The 18424-nt window shown below is 37.1% G+C and overlaps 1 protein-coding gene across 3 annotated transcripts in view; it reads right to left on the bottom strand.

The window, feature by feature from the left end:
* Positions 1 to 1526: 1526 nt before the first annotated feature.
* ELAPOR2 (endosome-lysosome associated apoptosis and autophagy regulator family member 2) overlaps positions 1527 to 18424 on the bottom strand; it is a 218347-nt gene continuing 201449 nt past the window's right edge. For all 3 annotated transcript variants that reach the window (XM_025291010.3, XM_025291011.3, XM_025291015.3), the window contains 4 exons: positions 17930 to 18056; positions 12591 to 12769; positions 11410 to 11575; positions 1527 to 3352 (listed from right to left, as the gene is read on the bottom strand). In XM_025291010.3, the coding sequence (XP_025146795.2) occupies positions 3293 to 3352; positions 11410 to 11575; positions 12591 to 12769; positions 17930 to 18056 (532 nt within the window). In that variant the 3' untranslated portion in view covers positions 1527 to 3292. The remainder of the gene's footprint in view (positions 3353 to 11409; positions 11576 to 12590; positions 12770 to 17929; positions 18057 to 18424) is intronic.

Genomic DNA, 18424 nt, shown 5'->3' with positions numbered 1-18424 from the left:
TTTCAATTATTTGTCCCATCTTTTACTTCATTTATGATTCTAAAATGAACTTATCTGAAAACATTAAACCAAAATAAAATTCAGCAAAAATGTAATTTCTGGCCGTTTACTATGAAGGTTAACTCCATTTTAGTGTCCAAAGAAGAAGTCAGGTGTTGGCATTTTTTAAGGTTTATCCTCCTAGAGTCCTTTTCTTAGAGCAATCTTAATTTATAACTTGGTCATGTAAACCTTAGATAATGTTCATGGTCACTAGGAAATAGATGTGAGGATATATAAATCCTCTGAAGAAGTTCTACTCTATCTTTATAAATGTGAACAATACACTGCCAATGAAATCAACTTCCCACCCCAGCTCTCAGGAAATTTACATTCATGAGGAAGAGAGAAATGATCTGCATATTAGCCTCCCATCAGGAATGACCATGAGTCACAGGAAGTAGCTCTACTGCCAGATGTCAGATGACAGTTGACCAGATTTGTCTTGAACTACCCCAGACGGTAAATGACTAGACACAGGTAATCCTTCCACATAACCATTTAAATCACCTTTTCTCTCCTTGGGAAGAAAATAATGACAAAAATCTACACAAAAAAATACTATGAAACATTTTTAATCCTGAAAAGGACTTGATTACTAGTGATCAAATAGGGGAAAAGTCAATAAAAATAAAGTTCAATCTTTTAAATCAAGTGAATACAAATCAAATTGCTCAACATTGTTAAATGGTATGATATAGTTTATCCATGAAAGATATGGTCTCATTCAGTGGAAAACTGATTTAAATATGTTTTGACAGAGTGCTAAGAGATTTTATAGGTGATAGCTGACTTAATGGAGTATTTAAGGCTTCACAACTGCCTTTTAGAAAAATAACAAATAACTTCTTCTTCTATCACCTAGAAGGGAAAAGATATAATAAATGTCAATTAAAAGTCAGAAATGTGATTGTTTATGCCTTTCAACATTACACTGAGCTTTGCAAAGGCAAGACATAAAGTAAGTTTTATAGCCAGAATTCATCTGAATATCTTCCTCATAATATACCTTCTGTCATACTTCTTCAGTGGTTGAAATAAAATGACAATCCACTGGGATCCAAATGAAAAAGTCAGCTCTTTCCAAAAATGGGACTGAGCTGCCAAAATCTATCTAATATCTAAAATAAGAAATAAAATAAATAAAATTTTCAATACCAACTATATTTTCTGAGAGTTCATTAAAATTTAAGGCATTTTTGACATGTCAGAGATTTTAGTCCAGTGACAAGAGAAGAAAGACGCTATCTGTGAGCAAATCCCAATTATCTCTATGGCTTAGAACACACATGCTGAACACAGCAAAAATGAAGACAGAGGTGGCAGGTGACCATGTGGAAACTTCCTGACTCTGTCCAGTCTGCACAACTTTGCCAGGGCTCCTGTGAAAGGGTGTATTTCAAGTGTATTTTTATTCTTTTGTTTAATTTTTGATCATAATGGGGAATGGCTCACCAGCAGTGATGGCAGGATAAAAATGAACAATGTCAAAATAATTTCATTATAATAAAATGTAAGAAATTAAATGTAGACAAGGTTTATGTAATGCAATATCCTCTGTGAATTTCACAAAAAAACAACAAAGCCCACCTCACTTATACTCATGAATCCAACAGTAGTGACATACACAAAACAAACATTCATTCAACAATAACAGAATGGTCCACTGTTTTACCCACCAGTGAAATAAATTCAATTATTTATTTTTCCTTCATTGGCCACAAAACTAAGGATGACCTGCTGAATCAAAAATTACAAGGCATACCTCATTGACAGACTGGGGGCAAAACATTTAACAAACTTGTCCCTGTGCCCTACCTCACCGGCCAATTACCAACCTTTTTAAAACTCTGGATTAAAACCTATAAAGATCACTGTTTATTGAAAACAAACAAGATCACCTTAGATTATAAATGGTCAGGAAACTTCCCTCTTTCCTAGTTTTAAAACAAGTTTTACACAAAATTGGTCATACCCAGCTTCGTTCAAACTTCTTTCAACAAATATTCAATTCCTGCTAATATCAGTATAACCTGTCCATTAGAGAAAATACCACAATTATCTGGATCATTTTTTAATAAGAGCAACAATACTTATTTCATAGCTGCTTATGGTACGACAACATTCTTATTTTGAATACAGATATATGCAATATTCTAAAATTGAATTTCTAAGTAACTTAAAAAGAAAACTTCCATGGAAGTAATAATCCTTATGGTCTAGCATGTAACCTTTGATGCTTGACACAGGGCAAAGGTACCCACTGCCATTTTCGGGAGGCCATAAATTATCCCAGTAGCTCTGTACAGTTATCTGTACTGACACACAAGCCATCCCACTTTTTTCTCATGATTTTGTAAGTGATTTGATTAAAAAAAAAGCTTTCCTATTCATTCTAAATTATACTTCAAGTAGTACATAAATTGTTTCAAGCCATTTGACTTCTGTGATAGTGTCAGCTTGTTTTTATTAGGGGAAAGTCTAAGCTTCTCTTTGCCTTTATATATATATATATATATATATATATTTTTTTTTTTTTTTTAAGAATCCCATTTCTTAGAAAGCCCTTCTTACCAGTTCCAACAAGGATGGAATTTCAAAGGCGATTATAAGTTTAGATAACCCAAACACATGCTGACTCTTCATTTAGAATTACTGCTTACTTAGGCTCCTGAAATCAAGAAGGGTACCCTATGGAAAAATGAAAAATCTATTGTCTTTCTTTGTTCATCATTTTTAATAGAAAACATGTTTAAAGGTTGGTCAGGAAAATAAATAATGGGAAAAATAACTGTACCTTAAAAAATTTTTCAAATCTTCCCCAAAATATAAACAAAGAAAAGACATACATGGGATCACAATGCATATGCTCACATTAGCCCTCCAAACACACTTTTTATATAGAATTTATAAAGAAGAAAAATTACCCATTAATTACATGGCATGCATCAGCAGTGCACTGGCGGGCTTAACCTTGGTTCTGAGTTATGTGTATATACAGACAAATCTCTTCCTGAGTTGAGCTTCATCTTCAGTTGAGACTCAAACCATTTGCTTTCTTATTTTTGGCAAGACACTTGACCATGTGATAAGGCAATCTAACATTTCAACCTCCTTCCCTTCTCAGTGGCGTGGCCCTCCTCTGTAACATCGCCAATGTGCCGGATATGAGGACAGGCTCTAAACTATGGTTCTGTAAAACTAGAGAGTGGGTTTCTTTGTTCATTAGTCTGACAGCTACAGCACTGTCTTTTCATATATTTGGAGATCTTGAGGATTTCAGTTGAACAGATTCAAAATGGTCTTCTTTTTCCTATGGGTAGAAAATATAAAGACAAAAACAACTCATTAAAATTACAGTAAGATTTTAGGATCTTACCTACCCAGAAAGTAAGTTCTTAAATCAGCTCAATGTATGTACCAGCCACTCATAATTGGGATTTTACATTTAAAGGGGAGGGTAGCAGATCTAAAACAGATAGCATGCCTACCCCAAAGACACATAATCCAAAATAGAAGCAAACACATGACTGTAATAGATACCAAAAGACACAGCTGTGATCCTTATGAAGAAATTCACTGAGACCCTTTCAAGGAGGACATCTGATCTGAGTGCTGAAATAGATGACCTATCCATGTAAACTGTAGATAGTAAGTTAAATATTCTCAAGATAACATAGGGTAAATAATAAGAAAAAAGGAGAGCAGAAATAAAGAGAACATAAAAAAAACATAAGATCATTTGGGTTCACTGGTAAGTTTTAGGAAAATCTTTGGGGATCATGTTTACTAAAGATATTAAAAACAAGCCATCTCAGATAATAAATCAAAATTTGAATGCAAGTCTATCATTGATGGAATTTGTTTTATAATGCATTCAAAATGTAATCTATTAAGATAAATTATTCTTTAATGGGGAGAAAAGGAAGTAGTGAAATTTCTCCCAATGTTTTCATTACTAGACAAAGCTTTCCAAAGGCTGCTAGAATGTAGTGGAGGGACTATGCTGTTGAGGAGAATAAAGATGAAAAGAATTAGGATTATTTTAAAAGTAAAAGATACAGATGGCTAACAAACACATGAAAAGATGCTCAACATCACTCATTATCAGAGAAATGCAAATCAAAACCACTATGAGGTACCATTTCACGCCAGTCAGAATGGCTGCGATCCAAAAGTCTACAAGCAATAAATGCTGGAGAGGGTGTGGAGAAAAGGGAACCCTCTTACACTGTTGGTGGGAATGCAAACTAGTACAGCCACTATGGAGAACAGTGTGGAGATTCCTTAAAAAACTGGAAATAGAACTGCCTTATGAGGAAACCAGAAGGGAAAGAGACATGTGTACCCCAATGTTCATCGCAGCACTGTTTATAATAGCCAGGACATGGAAGCAACCTAGATGTCCATCAGCAGATGAATGGATAAGAAAGCAGTGGTACATATACACAATGGAGTATTACTCAGCCATTAAAAAGAATACATTTGAATCAGTTCTAATGACGTGGATGAAACTGGAGCCTATTATACAGAGTGAAGTAAGCCAGAAAGAAAAACACCAATACAGTATACTAACACATATATATGGAATTTAGAAAGATGGTAACAATAACCCTGTATACGAGACAGCAAAAGAGACACTGATGTATAGAACAGTCTTTTGGACTCTGTGGGAGAGGGAGAGGGTGGGATGATTTGGGAGAATGGCATTGAAATATGTATAATATCATATATGAAACGAGTCGCCAGTCCAGGTTCGATGCACGATAGTGGATGCTTGGGGCTGGTGCACTGGGACGACCCAGAGGGATGGTATGGGGAGGGAGGAGGGAGGAGGGTTCAGGATGGGGAACACATGTATACCTGTGGCGGATTCATTTTGATATTTGGCAAAACCAATACAATACTGTAAAGTTTAAAAATAAAAAGTAAAAGAAATATGAAGCAGATCAGTCCTGGGTGCACATGGATATGTGTATAAAACTGAGAAGTGAAATGAGAACATAACAGGAAAACATAACAGGAAATAGATTCTGAGTATCTGTCAAGAAGAATCAGGTTGCTTTTGTGTCTTCTCCTATTTGAGCAGAGAAGTCCAAGACTTCAGATCAACTTTAGGGCCACATGGTCAGAATTACAGGAAAAAAAAAAAATCACAATGCAAACCAGCATATCCCATTTCCCTGCCTCTGCCCAGGCAACAAACCCCTGGGAGAGCAGCCTGCAGATTGCAGCACCCTAACCCATTGGTTCTAGGAGAATGTACCTCAAGTCTCACATATCCCAGCCTTAATTTTGTAGGAATAACCATCGATAATCCAAATATTTGTTAAACATCCATATGTTGCAGGAACAGGAACATGGACTAGACTTTATGGGATACAAAATGCCTGCCCTCAAGGATCTCACCATGTATTTACAGGAAAGAGCATTAGACATCAGCCATGAACTAGAAGGGAACGCTGAGGTTTTTGTGGCCATGCTTTGAGAAGATTTGATTCAACCTGTTCCTCAGGTAGGGGAGGCAGAGACCTGTTGGTTACCCTCCAGGTAATGTTTCAAGTAAAACACTGGAAGCCCTCTATACAGTCATGTTTGCTTCATAAGGCTTTTGTCACCATATCCTCTGATTTTGCTCCTATAATATGGTGGGATATATACATACATATGTGTATGTGGTTAACATCACTAATTAACTGGAATATCCTGATGGCAGGAATTCTATCACTTTTTAATTCCCATAAAATGACCCAAGGCCTCACACATCATTGGCTGCCAATCAATGGTTGTGAAAAAGTCCTGAACCACTAGCATGTAGAAAGAAAAAATTCTGAATTGGAACTCAGAAGATGCAGTTTCTAATTCCTAACTTACCCTCTCTTGGACAAAGTGAACCTCTCTAGGTCTCAGTTTACTCATGCATTAAATAAAGAGGCATAAAAAATGATCTTTTAAAGCTCTAAATTCAAGAATCCAAAGAAAATCCAACTTCTCCCAGAAGTTTCTCCTTAGCCTGTCACTACCCACCTACCTGCATTCTTTTCTCTTCTGCTGTGCTCCTAGAGACCCTACTCAATACTCCTGCCATGTAACAAAAAGAATAAAACACCTAGGAATAAACCTACCTAAGGAGGCAAAAGACCTGTACTTAGAAAGCTATAATATACTGATGAAAGAAATCAAAGACAACACAAACAGGTGGAGAGATTATACCATGTTCTTGGACTGGAAGAATCACTATTATGAAAATTAATATACTACCCAAAGCAATCTACAGATTCAGTGAAATCCCTATCAAATTATCAATGGCATTTTTCTTAGACATAGAACAAAAAATTTAAAATTTGTAAGGAAATAAAAAGATCATGAATAGCCAAAGCAATCCTGAGAAATAAAAACAGAGTTGGAGAAATCAACCTCCCTGACTTCAAATTATACAGTAAAGCTACAGTAACCAAGACATGATGGTACTGGCACAAAAGAGAAACACAGATCAATGGAACAGGATATAAATCCTAGAGATAAACCCAAACACCTATGGTGACCTAATCTATGACAAAGGAGGCAAGAATATACAGTGGAGAAAAGACAGTCTCTTCAATAAGTGGTTCTGGGAAAACTGGACAGCTACATGTGAAAAAATGAAATTAGAACACTTCCTAAAATCATACACAAAAATAAACTAAAAATGGCTTAAAGACCTAAATGTAAGGCCAGACACTATACAACTCTTAGAGAAAAATACAGCCAGAACACTCTTTGGCATAAATCACAGCAAGATCTTTTATGACCCACCTCCTAAAGGAATGAAAATAGAAATAAACAAATGGGACCTAATCAAACTTAAAATCTTTTCCACAGCAAAAGAAACCATAAACAAGACAAAGGCATCTCTCAGAATGGAAGAAATTATCTGCAAATGAAGCAACTGACAAGGGATTAATCTCCAAAATATACAAAAAGCACCTGTAGCTCAATATCAGAAAAAAAAAACAATATCAGAAAAAAATACCAATCAAAAAATGGGTGGCAGACCTAAACAGACATTTCTCCAAAGAAGAAATGGCCATACAGATGGCCAGGAGGCACATGAAAAGATGTTCAGCCTCACTAATTATTAGAGAAACACAAATCAAAACCACAATGAGGTATTACCTCACACTGGTCAGAATGGCCATCATCAAAAAAATCTATAAACAATAAAGGCTAGAGAGGGTGTGGAGAAAAGGGAGCCTTCTTGCACCGCTGGTGGAAATGTAAACTGATACAGCCACTATGGAGAAGAGTATGAAGGTTCTTTAAAAAACTAAAAATAGAACTATCATATGACCCAGAAATCCCACTCCTGGGCATATACCTGGAGAAAACCATAATTCCAAAAGATACGTGCCCCTCAGTGTTCATTGCAACACTATTTACAATAACCAGGACATGGAAGCAAACTAAATGCCCATCAACAGAGGAATCAATAAAGATGTGGTATGTATATACAATAGGTTATTATTCAGCCATAAAAAGGAACAAAACTGTGCCAATCACAGAGACATGGATGGACCTAGAGACTGTCATCCATGAGTGAGGTAAGTCAGAAAAAATAATACTGTATATTAGTCCATAAATGTGGAATCTAGAAAAATGGTACAGATGAACCTACGTGCAAAGCAGAAATGCAGGCCCAGATGTAGAGAACAAACATGAGCACCGAGGTGGGGAAGAATGGGAAGGATGAACTGGGAGCCTGGGATTGACATATATATACACTATTACGTAAAAAGTAGATAACTAATGAGAGCAAACTACAGCTCAGGGAACTCTACTCACTGCTCCATGGAAACCTACATGGCAAGGAAATTTGAAAAAGAGGGGAGGGATATATGTATATGTATAATTGACTCACTTTGTTAGTATAGCAGAAACTAATACAACACTGTAAAGCCGCTACACTCCAATTAAAAAGACTTCTACTGTAGCCCACATGGACAAAGGTACAAAACACACTGCTGCTGCTCCTGCTGCTAAGTCGCGTCAGTCGTGTCCAACTCTGTGCGACCCCATAGACGGAAGCCTACCAGGCTCCCCCGTCCCTGGGATTCTCCAGGCAAGAACACTGGAGTGGGCTGCCATTTCCTTCTCCAATGCATGAAAGTGAAAAGTGAAAGTAAAGTCACTCAGTCGTGTCCGACCCTCAGCGACCCCACGGACTGCAGCCTTCCAGGCTCTTCTGTCCATGGGATTCTCCAGGCAAGAGTACTGGAGTCGGGTGCCATCGCCTTCTCCGACAAAACACACTAGGTCTCCCTAAGTGTTTTTAAAAGCCCTTGACCTTCCTGGACCTGAATGTTCACAGGCACAGAACTCCAGTAGATGAATAGAAATAAGGTGGAACTTCAGCTACTGAAACGGGACAAACTGATTTGTGGCAGTGGAGGATCAACAGTGTAGTCTGATACTGAGGCACCTGGGAAGGAGTTACGTTACACCCTGAGAGAGGCAAAGGTTTTTAATTTTCAAAGTTACACTTTCACCTCCCTATGAAGGAAAATGTTCCACTTTCAAATTGTTGCAAGTGCCTTAGATTTAACAGTCTACTGTCTACCAAATCCAGCAGATGCTCTCACCACAATTTGGTTGCCAGTCCCCCTTAAACTTAATGAAAAGCATCAGAAATAGCTGGTAGGGTGCCAGCTTCTGCTCCAAAATAAAAACAATCGACATGTCCATTCCCATCACTCAATCATTCCATGGAGTGGACAAATACCACCCAGTCTGCGGCATGGGCAAACAGGAAAAGCTGGACTAACTGTCCTCAAGCAGTCTCTCCAAAGACAAAGAAGAGACACAGCTGTCAGAGGTGAATCAGAAACACAAGGTTTATAAACCAGCAAGAAGGTCGCAGGCACTATCAACCAGTGCTGCCTAGCTAAAGAGATTCCATTTGGTGTCCCTATCATAAATAAATACTTTCTTTCCACTGGCACCTACAAGTGTACCTACAGGGCTATACTTTTTGTGAGAACCAGACATTAACTTCTCTCCTAGAAACAGCATAGCTTGTACCCTAGGAGTGGTCCAAAGTGGTCATAATTTAACTGTTTATGAAAACATCCTCCATAAATCATGTAGCTCTTAAACAACTGCAAGGACCTTTTCAAAATCAGACTACTCTTGGTTAATCAGAGTCGATTCCTGGAGGGAAAACTGACTTGTTATTCACACTCACTCTGTGGGTAGCTAGTAAATTTAAAAAGATGGAATATTAAAAAAAATGTATGAAATCATGCCATTTGCAGCAACATGCGGAGAAGGCAATGGCACCCCACTCCAGTACTCTTGCCTGGAAAATTCCATGGACAGAGGAGCCTGGTGGGCAGCAGTCCATGGGGTCACTAGGAGTCGGACACGGCTGAGCAACTTCACTTTCACTTATCACTTTCCTGCATTGGAGAAGGAAATGGCAACCCACTTCAGTGTTCTTGCCTGGAGAATCCCAGGGACAGCAGAGCCTGGTGGGCTGCCGTCTCTGGGGTCGCACAGAGTCAGACACGACTGAAGCGACTTAGCAGCAGCAGCAGCAACATGGATGGAACTAGAGATTAATTACTAAGTGGAAGTCAGTCATAAAAAAAAAAAAAAAAAGACACCATATGATATCACTGATATGTAGAATCTAAAATATGACACAAAAGAACTTATCTACGAAACAGAAACACAGAGAACAAACTTGTGGTTGGTTGCCAAGGATGAGGGGCAGGAGGAGAAGGAAGATTAGGAATCTGGGATTAGCAAATGCAAACTGCTAAGGAGGTTTGGATTTTGTTGGGAGACAACTCTCCTTGGTTCTTTGGCATTTCTGCATATCTTATGAATACAACACTGATTTCCCTTTGTTCTAGACTACCTTTTCAAAGGTCTTTATATAGAAAGCGACCTTTGAAGATGTTATATCCTTCCAGAGCAAAGGGCAAGCTCACGTACAGTCTTGAAAACAGTGTTTCCCTCTAGAGCAATGAATGGGGATGCGAACTGTCCAGCACAATAATATCTCTCTTTGAAACAAAGGCCGAGATGCTTGCTGCCCATTCTAAAAGATTTAGGTTTCCAAGTTCATTAAAGTTTCCTTGCCTATAATGCAGCCCACCAAGAGTCATCTGTAGGAAGTGAGGCTTTGAAACTGGGATAAATGCTGAGGTTTTAGCTAGTGCTTCTGTTACGACCACTTAAACTGTCCTTTGTCTCTGATCAGAAATTCTATGTCTTCTCAAGTATCCATGAAATCATAGCAGGCTCACTTATTAGCTTATAAGTAGGATAAATTCTCAGCTCTTGACAATCACTGCACAGTCACTGTCCCTTAGCAATAGTACCCTCCATAAACTAGCATAATAAGCAAAATCAAATAGCCATTAGTATAAGGAGAATAGGGCTTATTCATTTATTTTTAAATGATCCCCTATATTTATGTACCTAAATTAGGAAATGATTACTAAAACACTCGCAATAAATGTAGTCTTTGCCACATGCCCTGCCTGCTGAAAATCCTTTGAAATGCAGTTTCTTTCATGTTTCATTCTATTTTCAATCTTGCAAAAATAAAGTGGCACGTTTTATCTTTTAAGTCAATGGTGAAGAATGTCAATAAAATGTGTTTACAAATAATATGTAAGGCTTCATGTTATCTGTTTGGATATAGTACTCATTTCAAAGCTGATGAATGTGATACCATCTGATAAGGTAATATCTCAACATTTTATATAACTTTTATTTTCTCTAAATGAAACAATCTTGTTCTAAAACAAAATATATAAATAAACATTGGATCATTTATTTACCTAAAATTTTTGGTTTTGTAATACTATTAACACATTATCTTTGTACAAATTCAAATATTACAAAACTGTATTACTTCAAAGACGAAAGACACCCATTAATTAAAAACTCTCAAAATACAGCTACCATTAGTAGTTTCCTGTTCAGATACTAATATAAATGTACATTTAATACAAATGTGATAGTCTATGTGTTGCTCTCACTTCACTGACCTTGGACCTACTAACATATCAGTACACATAGACATCTCCATCTGTAACAGCTGCAGGATTGCACAGCATCCCACTACTTTGATATATGGAAATTTAACTACTTCCTGATGGTGTTAAAAGTTTCTTCTACTTGGTTAACCAGGAAAACAATACTGCAGTGATTATTCTTGTATTTACATCTTTCTGTATTTCCAAAAGTATTTCTATCAGATAAATACCACAGAGATACAGATATGTTGAATGACAGAGTTTGCAAGATTGTTACTGTTGGGTTAATATGGCCTCTTACTCATAAACACATAGTATTACCAGGTTAAAATTCTGCTGTTACCTTTGTTGCCAAGGATTTGAGTTTTCCCAGCAGGGACTGTTTGTTGGAGTACACGACTTCCTCTTCATTATCTTCTCCTTCCATGATAGCACAGCTGTCTGCAGCTGGGAGTTCACACTCTTTTGAGTTCGTAGTCATTACTAATTTGGAATATTTGTACTCCAGTCTAAGTAGTGGTAAATATATAAATAGATAAAGAGGCTGTTTAATATAAATTAATACTTATTTGGGGTGGTCATACACCAGCTAATTGTCTTGGAGTATAGTTGCTTCACCAACAGATTTCCTTTACCCATCACCATAACACTATGTGTTCTCATTAATCTACCACCTATATACCAATCTTTTCCAGAATTTCAGAGAATCAGTACAATATAGTTAATTCTATTACACTTATTTTACATCACATAAAGTGGCCAATTATGACAAACTTTTGAAAAACAGAGAGAATTAGAGGTATGAATAAATTTTCATCATTTACAAATATTTGGGAACTAATTTAATATGCAGTTTTCCAAAGTTTACTTCATAAAATGAGAACATTGTATATAGGCAAGTGATTTGGTCTTACTATTTCTTTCACTCATTGCTTTCTGTTTCCCACCTCAGATTATAACTGTCCTTAGATAATACAAAAAAGAACTTTCACAGCCCCACTGACAGGTAAATCATTTTTAAAAAGCCTAATCATATAATGTATCAATATATAATTGGTAGTTAGACTCAATACTCAACTTCAGATTCTTGAAGTCCTGGAGTAAATAAAGGTGATACTTGCCTACACATGCTTAGACTGTTTCTTTGCAAATATTTGCCCACAAGAAACTGAAAAAACAATGATGGGGCAAGAAGGCAGCATGATGTCATGAAAATAAAATAGACACACAGAGAAAATCTGCCTTTTGCTCTGAGCTCTGCTCCCATCTACCTGAGTAGCCTGGAGCCTCTGTTCTTCTCTATCTCATAAAAACAGTGAGTCCAATGCAATTATCTCTAATGTTCTCCAGTCTTTCTGTTATCAGAATAACAACCATTCCATTTGCCTTCTTAAAGACCTTTCCCATAACTTTTCAACTAGGAGAAATTTCTTTTGGCTCTGGGAGAAATTGTTGAGTATGGTGATTAAGCCTAAAATTTTCACAATAAAAGAGATTCCTCATTCTTATTCGGAAGTTACTTACTTCTGATTCTTTTTCCAGAAGTAGCAAGTTAGAGCCACCAGCAAAACGGCTGTAAAAGCTCCCACTCCTGCTCCCACTTTTAGCCAAAAGTCAACTGTTTCACAGGTTGACAACTTTTTCTCAGGCAAAGAAATTCCTTTAATGCACCACTTAGGCTCATTCCACACATATAAAGTTTCCTTTCAAAACACAAAGAGGACATAGAAATTAGATTTAGACGGAGGAGGGTCTTGCTAACCCTTTATTGACAGTAGGCAGAGAGGATTATTCAGCTTTCATCTAAGCTGTAGCTCCACGAAGAGAGGAAAGAGATATAAAAGAGAGAGAATAAGTAAATGATGAATGAAAATGCAACAAGACCATGAATTGTCAGATCATGTTTGCTTCATTATAAGGAGGCTGAACAAAAATGATTCCCTGTGGATTTATCATTTGAGCTATTTTCTTCAAATATGTGATGAGCCCTGACTTAATCATGTTTTTAAATGAAAGCTTGGGTTATTTAATATAACTAACTGGGACGGGTTTTACCCACTCATCACGTAGGTCCATTTCCCCAAAAAGCCTCTCCCCTGAATAGCAGAACAGATCCTGGAGCCAGACATACAGGCAAAGCATGACCGGAAGACTTTGGTGACTAGTGTGGGGTAGGCATGCAGACTGCACCCCCTTGCAGGTTATTCTGGGTCATTGCTACCCAGCTGAGGGACTTACTCTTGTCCTCCCAAAGTAGATGACAATTTTGCTAGGGCAATGTTTTCAAACTGCTCCCTGCAATCAACTAGTAAATAGTAAAATAAAAACAATGGGTCTCAACCAGCAACTTTTTTAATAAACAGATCAAATAAGAGATCAGAGACAAAAATCAGAGTACAGGCATGATTCCTTATATATTTCAACATATACAATGACCAGTAGCAATTTGCATGATGATTATGCCCAGTGACATTAAATGACATGAGGCATTACATTTTTTACTCAGTGTGCCTCCTTAAATTTTCTGGTGAATGATGGTAACTTTATCTACACGCTAACAGAAGCATAACACCATAATGTTTAATTTCACACACTCACACACTTTCACAGTTAGTCTTGAAGTAAATGATGTGTAGGAGAATCCTATTTACTTTGAGGAAAAGTTTCAACAAAGTTTTGGTTGAGAACTTTTCAGAAAAGATGTTAGTAATTGAAGAAAATTTTAGTGTAACACTTTATTAAACTTAACTGTGAATACATTATTTTTTAAATGGCTCATATAATTTTTATAAGAAAGGTGAGGAATGAGGAGGCATGAACAAGGTTGAACTGCTGCCTCTCTACATGTAAATAATGACAATAAAGAGATAAATGTTAACTCCAGTCAGCAAATACTGATTTCAACTGAAGGGTGTTCCAACAAGAGAAAAAAAAAAAAGGCTGTGAAAGAATTTATATGGTTGTATCACATAAGCTACACCCAAAGCAAATGGCAAGCTCTAATGTCCAATGATGGTCTTATAAACGAGCCATTAAAACTTCAGAATTAAAAAGACACAAACTTGTAAACCCAGAGATTTTAACCTCTCAATAAGCTCCTCATATTGTTAAGGAAAAATAAAGTCAAGCTATTGACAGAATTTCTAGTCATTCTGTAACTTGATCATTCTATACATTTCTTAGTCATTCTATTAATTACAAAATTTTATCCCTACATTAGGGGCTTCCCTTGTGGTTCAGCTGGTAAACAATCTGCCTGCCATGTAGGAGACCTGGGTTCAATCCCTGGGTTGGGAAGATCCCCTGGAGAAGGGAAAGGCTACCTACTCCAGTATTCTGGCCTGGAGAATTCCAGGGACTATACAGTCCATGGGGTCACAAAGAGTCGGACACGACTGAGTTTTACTTCCACTTTCACATCCCTACATAAGTCATGTCTTTGGCAAACAAGAAAATGGCTGATACAGCAGCTGAAAATTTTATTCTTGCAGCATGTAAGGATATTTTGTGAACGGAGTGAGATAAATTTTCAAATCTCTACCACTATATAACATTTAGAAGTAATGCTTAATACGTACTTAGAACCTGGTATGGATTTTTGAGATTCAATTTGATAAGAGCACTTTATCACAAGTCATGCAGGTTTTTAGTTTATATCAGCTGTATGTGGAGGAATTGTAGTCTGTAAATTTAACTTCATGTGCGTCTGGATTATACATCTTTATAAAATTAGAAAAACATTCTCAGTCAATATAAAGTGCAAAACCATAAAGAATGGAGCAGACAATATAATAGAAACACAGTAGAATTATTTAAAAATTAAAAGATAGCCATATCAATATTTTACAATCATTTTTTTTAATATCAAAAGGCGTTGGCATCCAAAGAAATCCACCCTTGTTCACTGACATAATGCAAGATGCAGGGAAAGTTGCCATGTGTATTGAAAACTCACCAAAGAACAGACTTATCAAAATATAATATTCAGAGATTGGCAGTAAACATACCCACTTACTGCATCAAGCCCATTTGTCTGCTATTGCAATGAATACCCTGAAGAAGGACATTTCATTTTTTTCTACTTGAAGCTCCCTCTCATTTGGCAAATATTTTCAAATTTGACATCTAAACATAACAGAAAGGCATATTTAACTGATTTTAATATTTCTTAAAATAAATTTGGAACTATAGGGGGAGTTACACACCTCAACACATCAAACACAACAAAGTGTTCCAAAAGGTATTATTCTTAAAGCAAAACCAAACATTTAAAAAGCATCACCTCACTACTATCTGTTTCAATCATCTTATAAGATGCTGAACAGAGGTTTTTTAATGAAGATAGTTTGAATGAGATAAAATTAGAGAAATAGTTGCCTCCCCATTGTTTCAAACTTATAATCACTACCTTCCAGAAGAGAAATATTAAATATTGAAGAATGTTTGGATAAAAGGTCATTTAGCTTGACTGAGTGACTTCACTTTCACTTTTCACTTTCATGCATTGGAGAGGGAAATGGCAACCCACTCCAGTGTTCTTGCCTGGAGAATCCCAGGGACAGCAGAGCCTGGCGGGCTGCCATCTCTGGCGTTGCACAGAGTCGGACACGACTGACGCAACTTAGCAGCAGCAGCAGCAGCAGCTTCTCAAAACTCCTGCATTAAACTTGGTGGCCAAAGAAGGGAATGCATCTTTTATTTTTCATTTACTCTTTAAAAAAATTATTATAAGGTAGGAAGTTTATCATAATTCTAGAGAAAATATAAATTTCCACTGTGAAGCATAAAAATGTATCATTATTAGGATTAAAAAGAAACCATCTTTTGTGAGGTTGAAATTTTTATCTTTGACCCACTTACAAAGGTTTAAAAGAAACTGGCTCAGCCATGCCTAAGATATTTGAGCAGTCTTGGCTCTGTTGCTCTGAACTGGTGTGAGCTATCAACAAGTAAGCACACTTACTGAATTAAGTATTTCCTAATTTTTGGTTTAGTGTTATCTATTTGGAGAGGTCTCCATTTTGCATTAAAGCATTAATGAAACATATTTTGTACTGTTATGCCTATGCTGTATAAGAATAAAATATTAAAATAAGTATTTTTTCATAAAACAATTTTATTTTTAGGCATACCTCTGTGTTTCTGAGTTTGTGTCTATTTCCTAGGCTTGATGTATCATGTATTTCTTACTACAGGTTCACTGTCATTCAAGAATGGAAAATACCAGTTTACAGAATAGTTCTCAGTGTTTCTTTTTTTTTTTTCCTTAGAGGTGGAAACTACTGCTTCCAAATATGCTGAGTGTATGGGATTGGGTGGGGGCATTCCGATTTCTTCTCCCACTTGGACCCTCCAACCTGCCAACTACAAGCTCTTTAAGAGTTTCCTGGATAGAAGAGCTCCCCTCTCTGATCACTTTTCACAGTGAGTACCCTAGCATGCTCCGTGCTGACCTGAAAGTCAGTTCTATCCCATCTACCTGGTGTGCTGTGTTCTTTGCTGAGTCACTTAGTAGTGTCCTACTCTTGCGACCCCACTGACTATAGCCCATCAGTCTCCTCTGTCCGTGGGGATTCTCCAGGCAAGAATACTGGAATGGGTTGCCATGCCCTCCAATCCCACTGGAATCTCTGATCCTCTGATGTCCATTTTCCAATAGGGTCTCCACCACTGGTACTGATGAATCCCCTCATCTGTGCTTCTTCAGTGTAATTTCAATGGAATTTAGAGATGATGAAGTAGTCAAGTAAGTTATTTTGAAAGAGGAAAAGTATGTTTTTATATAGTACTAGTCAAAGCTGCTATAGTGAAGTGGGTGCTCTCAAACATCATATTAGTATAAGAGCAAATTGATGTAACCAAAGCAATTTATTAATAGTATAATAAGCATCAAGAACCTTAATAATGGCCATATCTTTCTAGCAATAAACTCTAAGGAAAGAATCAAATGTCTAACAAAGATATTCACTATAGAGTTATTTACAAAAAGATGGTTTTCAATTTTTTTCTTAAATGTTCAATAGGGGAATTATCAAATCCCAAATTGCATACGTAATAGAATATTTTTCTATAAATAAAAGTCATTTTTTAAAAAAAGTAATGACAAGGGAAATAAATGTATAAAGAAAACAAAATAGAATCCTTACTTTTAAAAAACAAGTAAGTGAATGCAGAGAAAATATAGAGTAGGATCTTGATTAACGTGTGTGTGTGTGACTGCACATAAGATTTACTCTTTATATATGCTTCTTGTGGAGAGTCAGTTTTATCATCCTCATCTTCATTATACCTATAACTGCATTTTATAAGCTATATCTTGGATTCTTTATATCATTTCTTTATGATCTCGGTAAATACCCATAGTCTACAACTCCCTTGTATAATTTATTTTCCCAATTCCAGTACACATCTTCAGCTACCTCAGCATACAGAAGTATAGGTATCAAACTTTATTTTAGATATATATTAATGTCTCATTAAGTTAAGCTTTAGCCACACTGCTGCTGCTGCTGCTGCTGCTAAGTTGCTTCAGTCGTGTCCAGCTCTGTGCGACCCCATAGACGGCAGCCCACCAGGCTCCCCCGTCCCTGGGACTCTCCAGGCAAGAACACTGGAGTGGGTTGCCATTTCCTTCTCCAATGTGTGAAAGTGGAAAGTGAAAGTGAAGTCGCTCAGTTGTGTCTGACTCTCAGCTACCCCATGGACTGCAGCCCACCAGGCTCCTCCGTCCATGGGATTTTCCAAGCAAGAGTACTGGAATGGGGTGCCATACCGAATCTAAATGTCTATGATGTAAAAGTGATACTGAACTAAACCGTTGTATCTTCAATGACACAGTTCTGCTTAAACAGTTTGCCCCTTACCTGGAATCCTCTCTTGCAGGCACCCTCAATCTCATGGAAGTCGTGTTCAGTGCACAGAGGGCAAGCTCCCACACTCTCCCACAGGAAATAGAATGTACATCCATCGCAGGTGCCTGCTGGACACTTGCTGAAATAAATCACGGAAAACAACAAAACCAACAGCTTTCGTAACGCATTCAATTGAGTCCAATCAACATTTGAGCACATACTGCATACTTGGAAGCAATACGTAGATGCAGAGGCAACACATGAAAAAAAAATCTGAAGGAGACAACACCGCAACTAGATACCACTCTGCACCAACCTGGATGGCTAGAATCAAAAGTTGTGAGGTTGTTGGGCAATTGAAATCTTTACACTCTGCTGATGGGAGTGTAAAATGGTGCAACTTTGGAAGAATCTGGCAGTTTCTCACACAATTTAACAGAATTATCCTATGATTCAGCTATTCTACTCTTAGGGAAATATCCAAAGGAAATAAAAATGCTATCTCCA

This window comes from Bubalus bubalis, chromosome 8 (genome assembly GCF_019923935.1).
Source record: "Bubalus bubalis isolate 160015118507 breed Murrah chromosome 8, NDDB_SH_1, whole genome shotgun sequence".
Lineage (NCBI taxonomy): Eukaryota > Metazoa > Chordata > Mammalia > Artiodactyla > Bovidae > Bubalus > Bubalus bubalis.
This window is presented reverse-complemented; position numbering and strand designations above follow the sequence as displayed.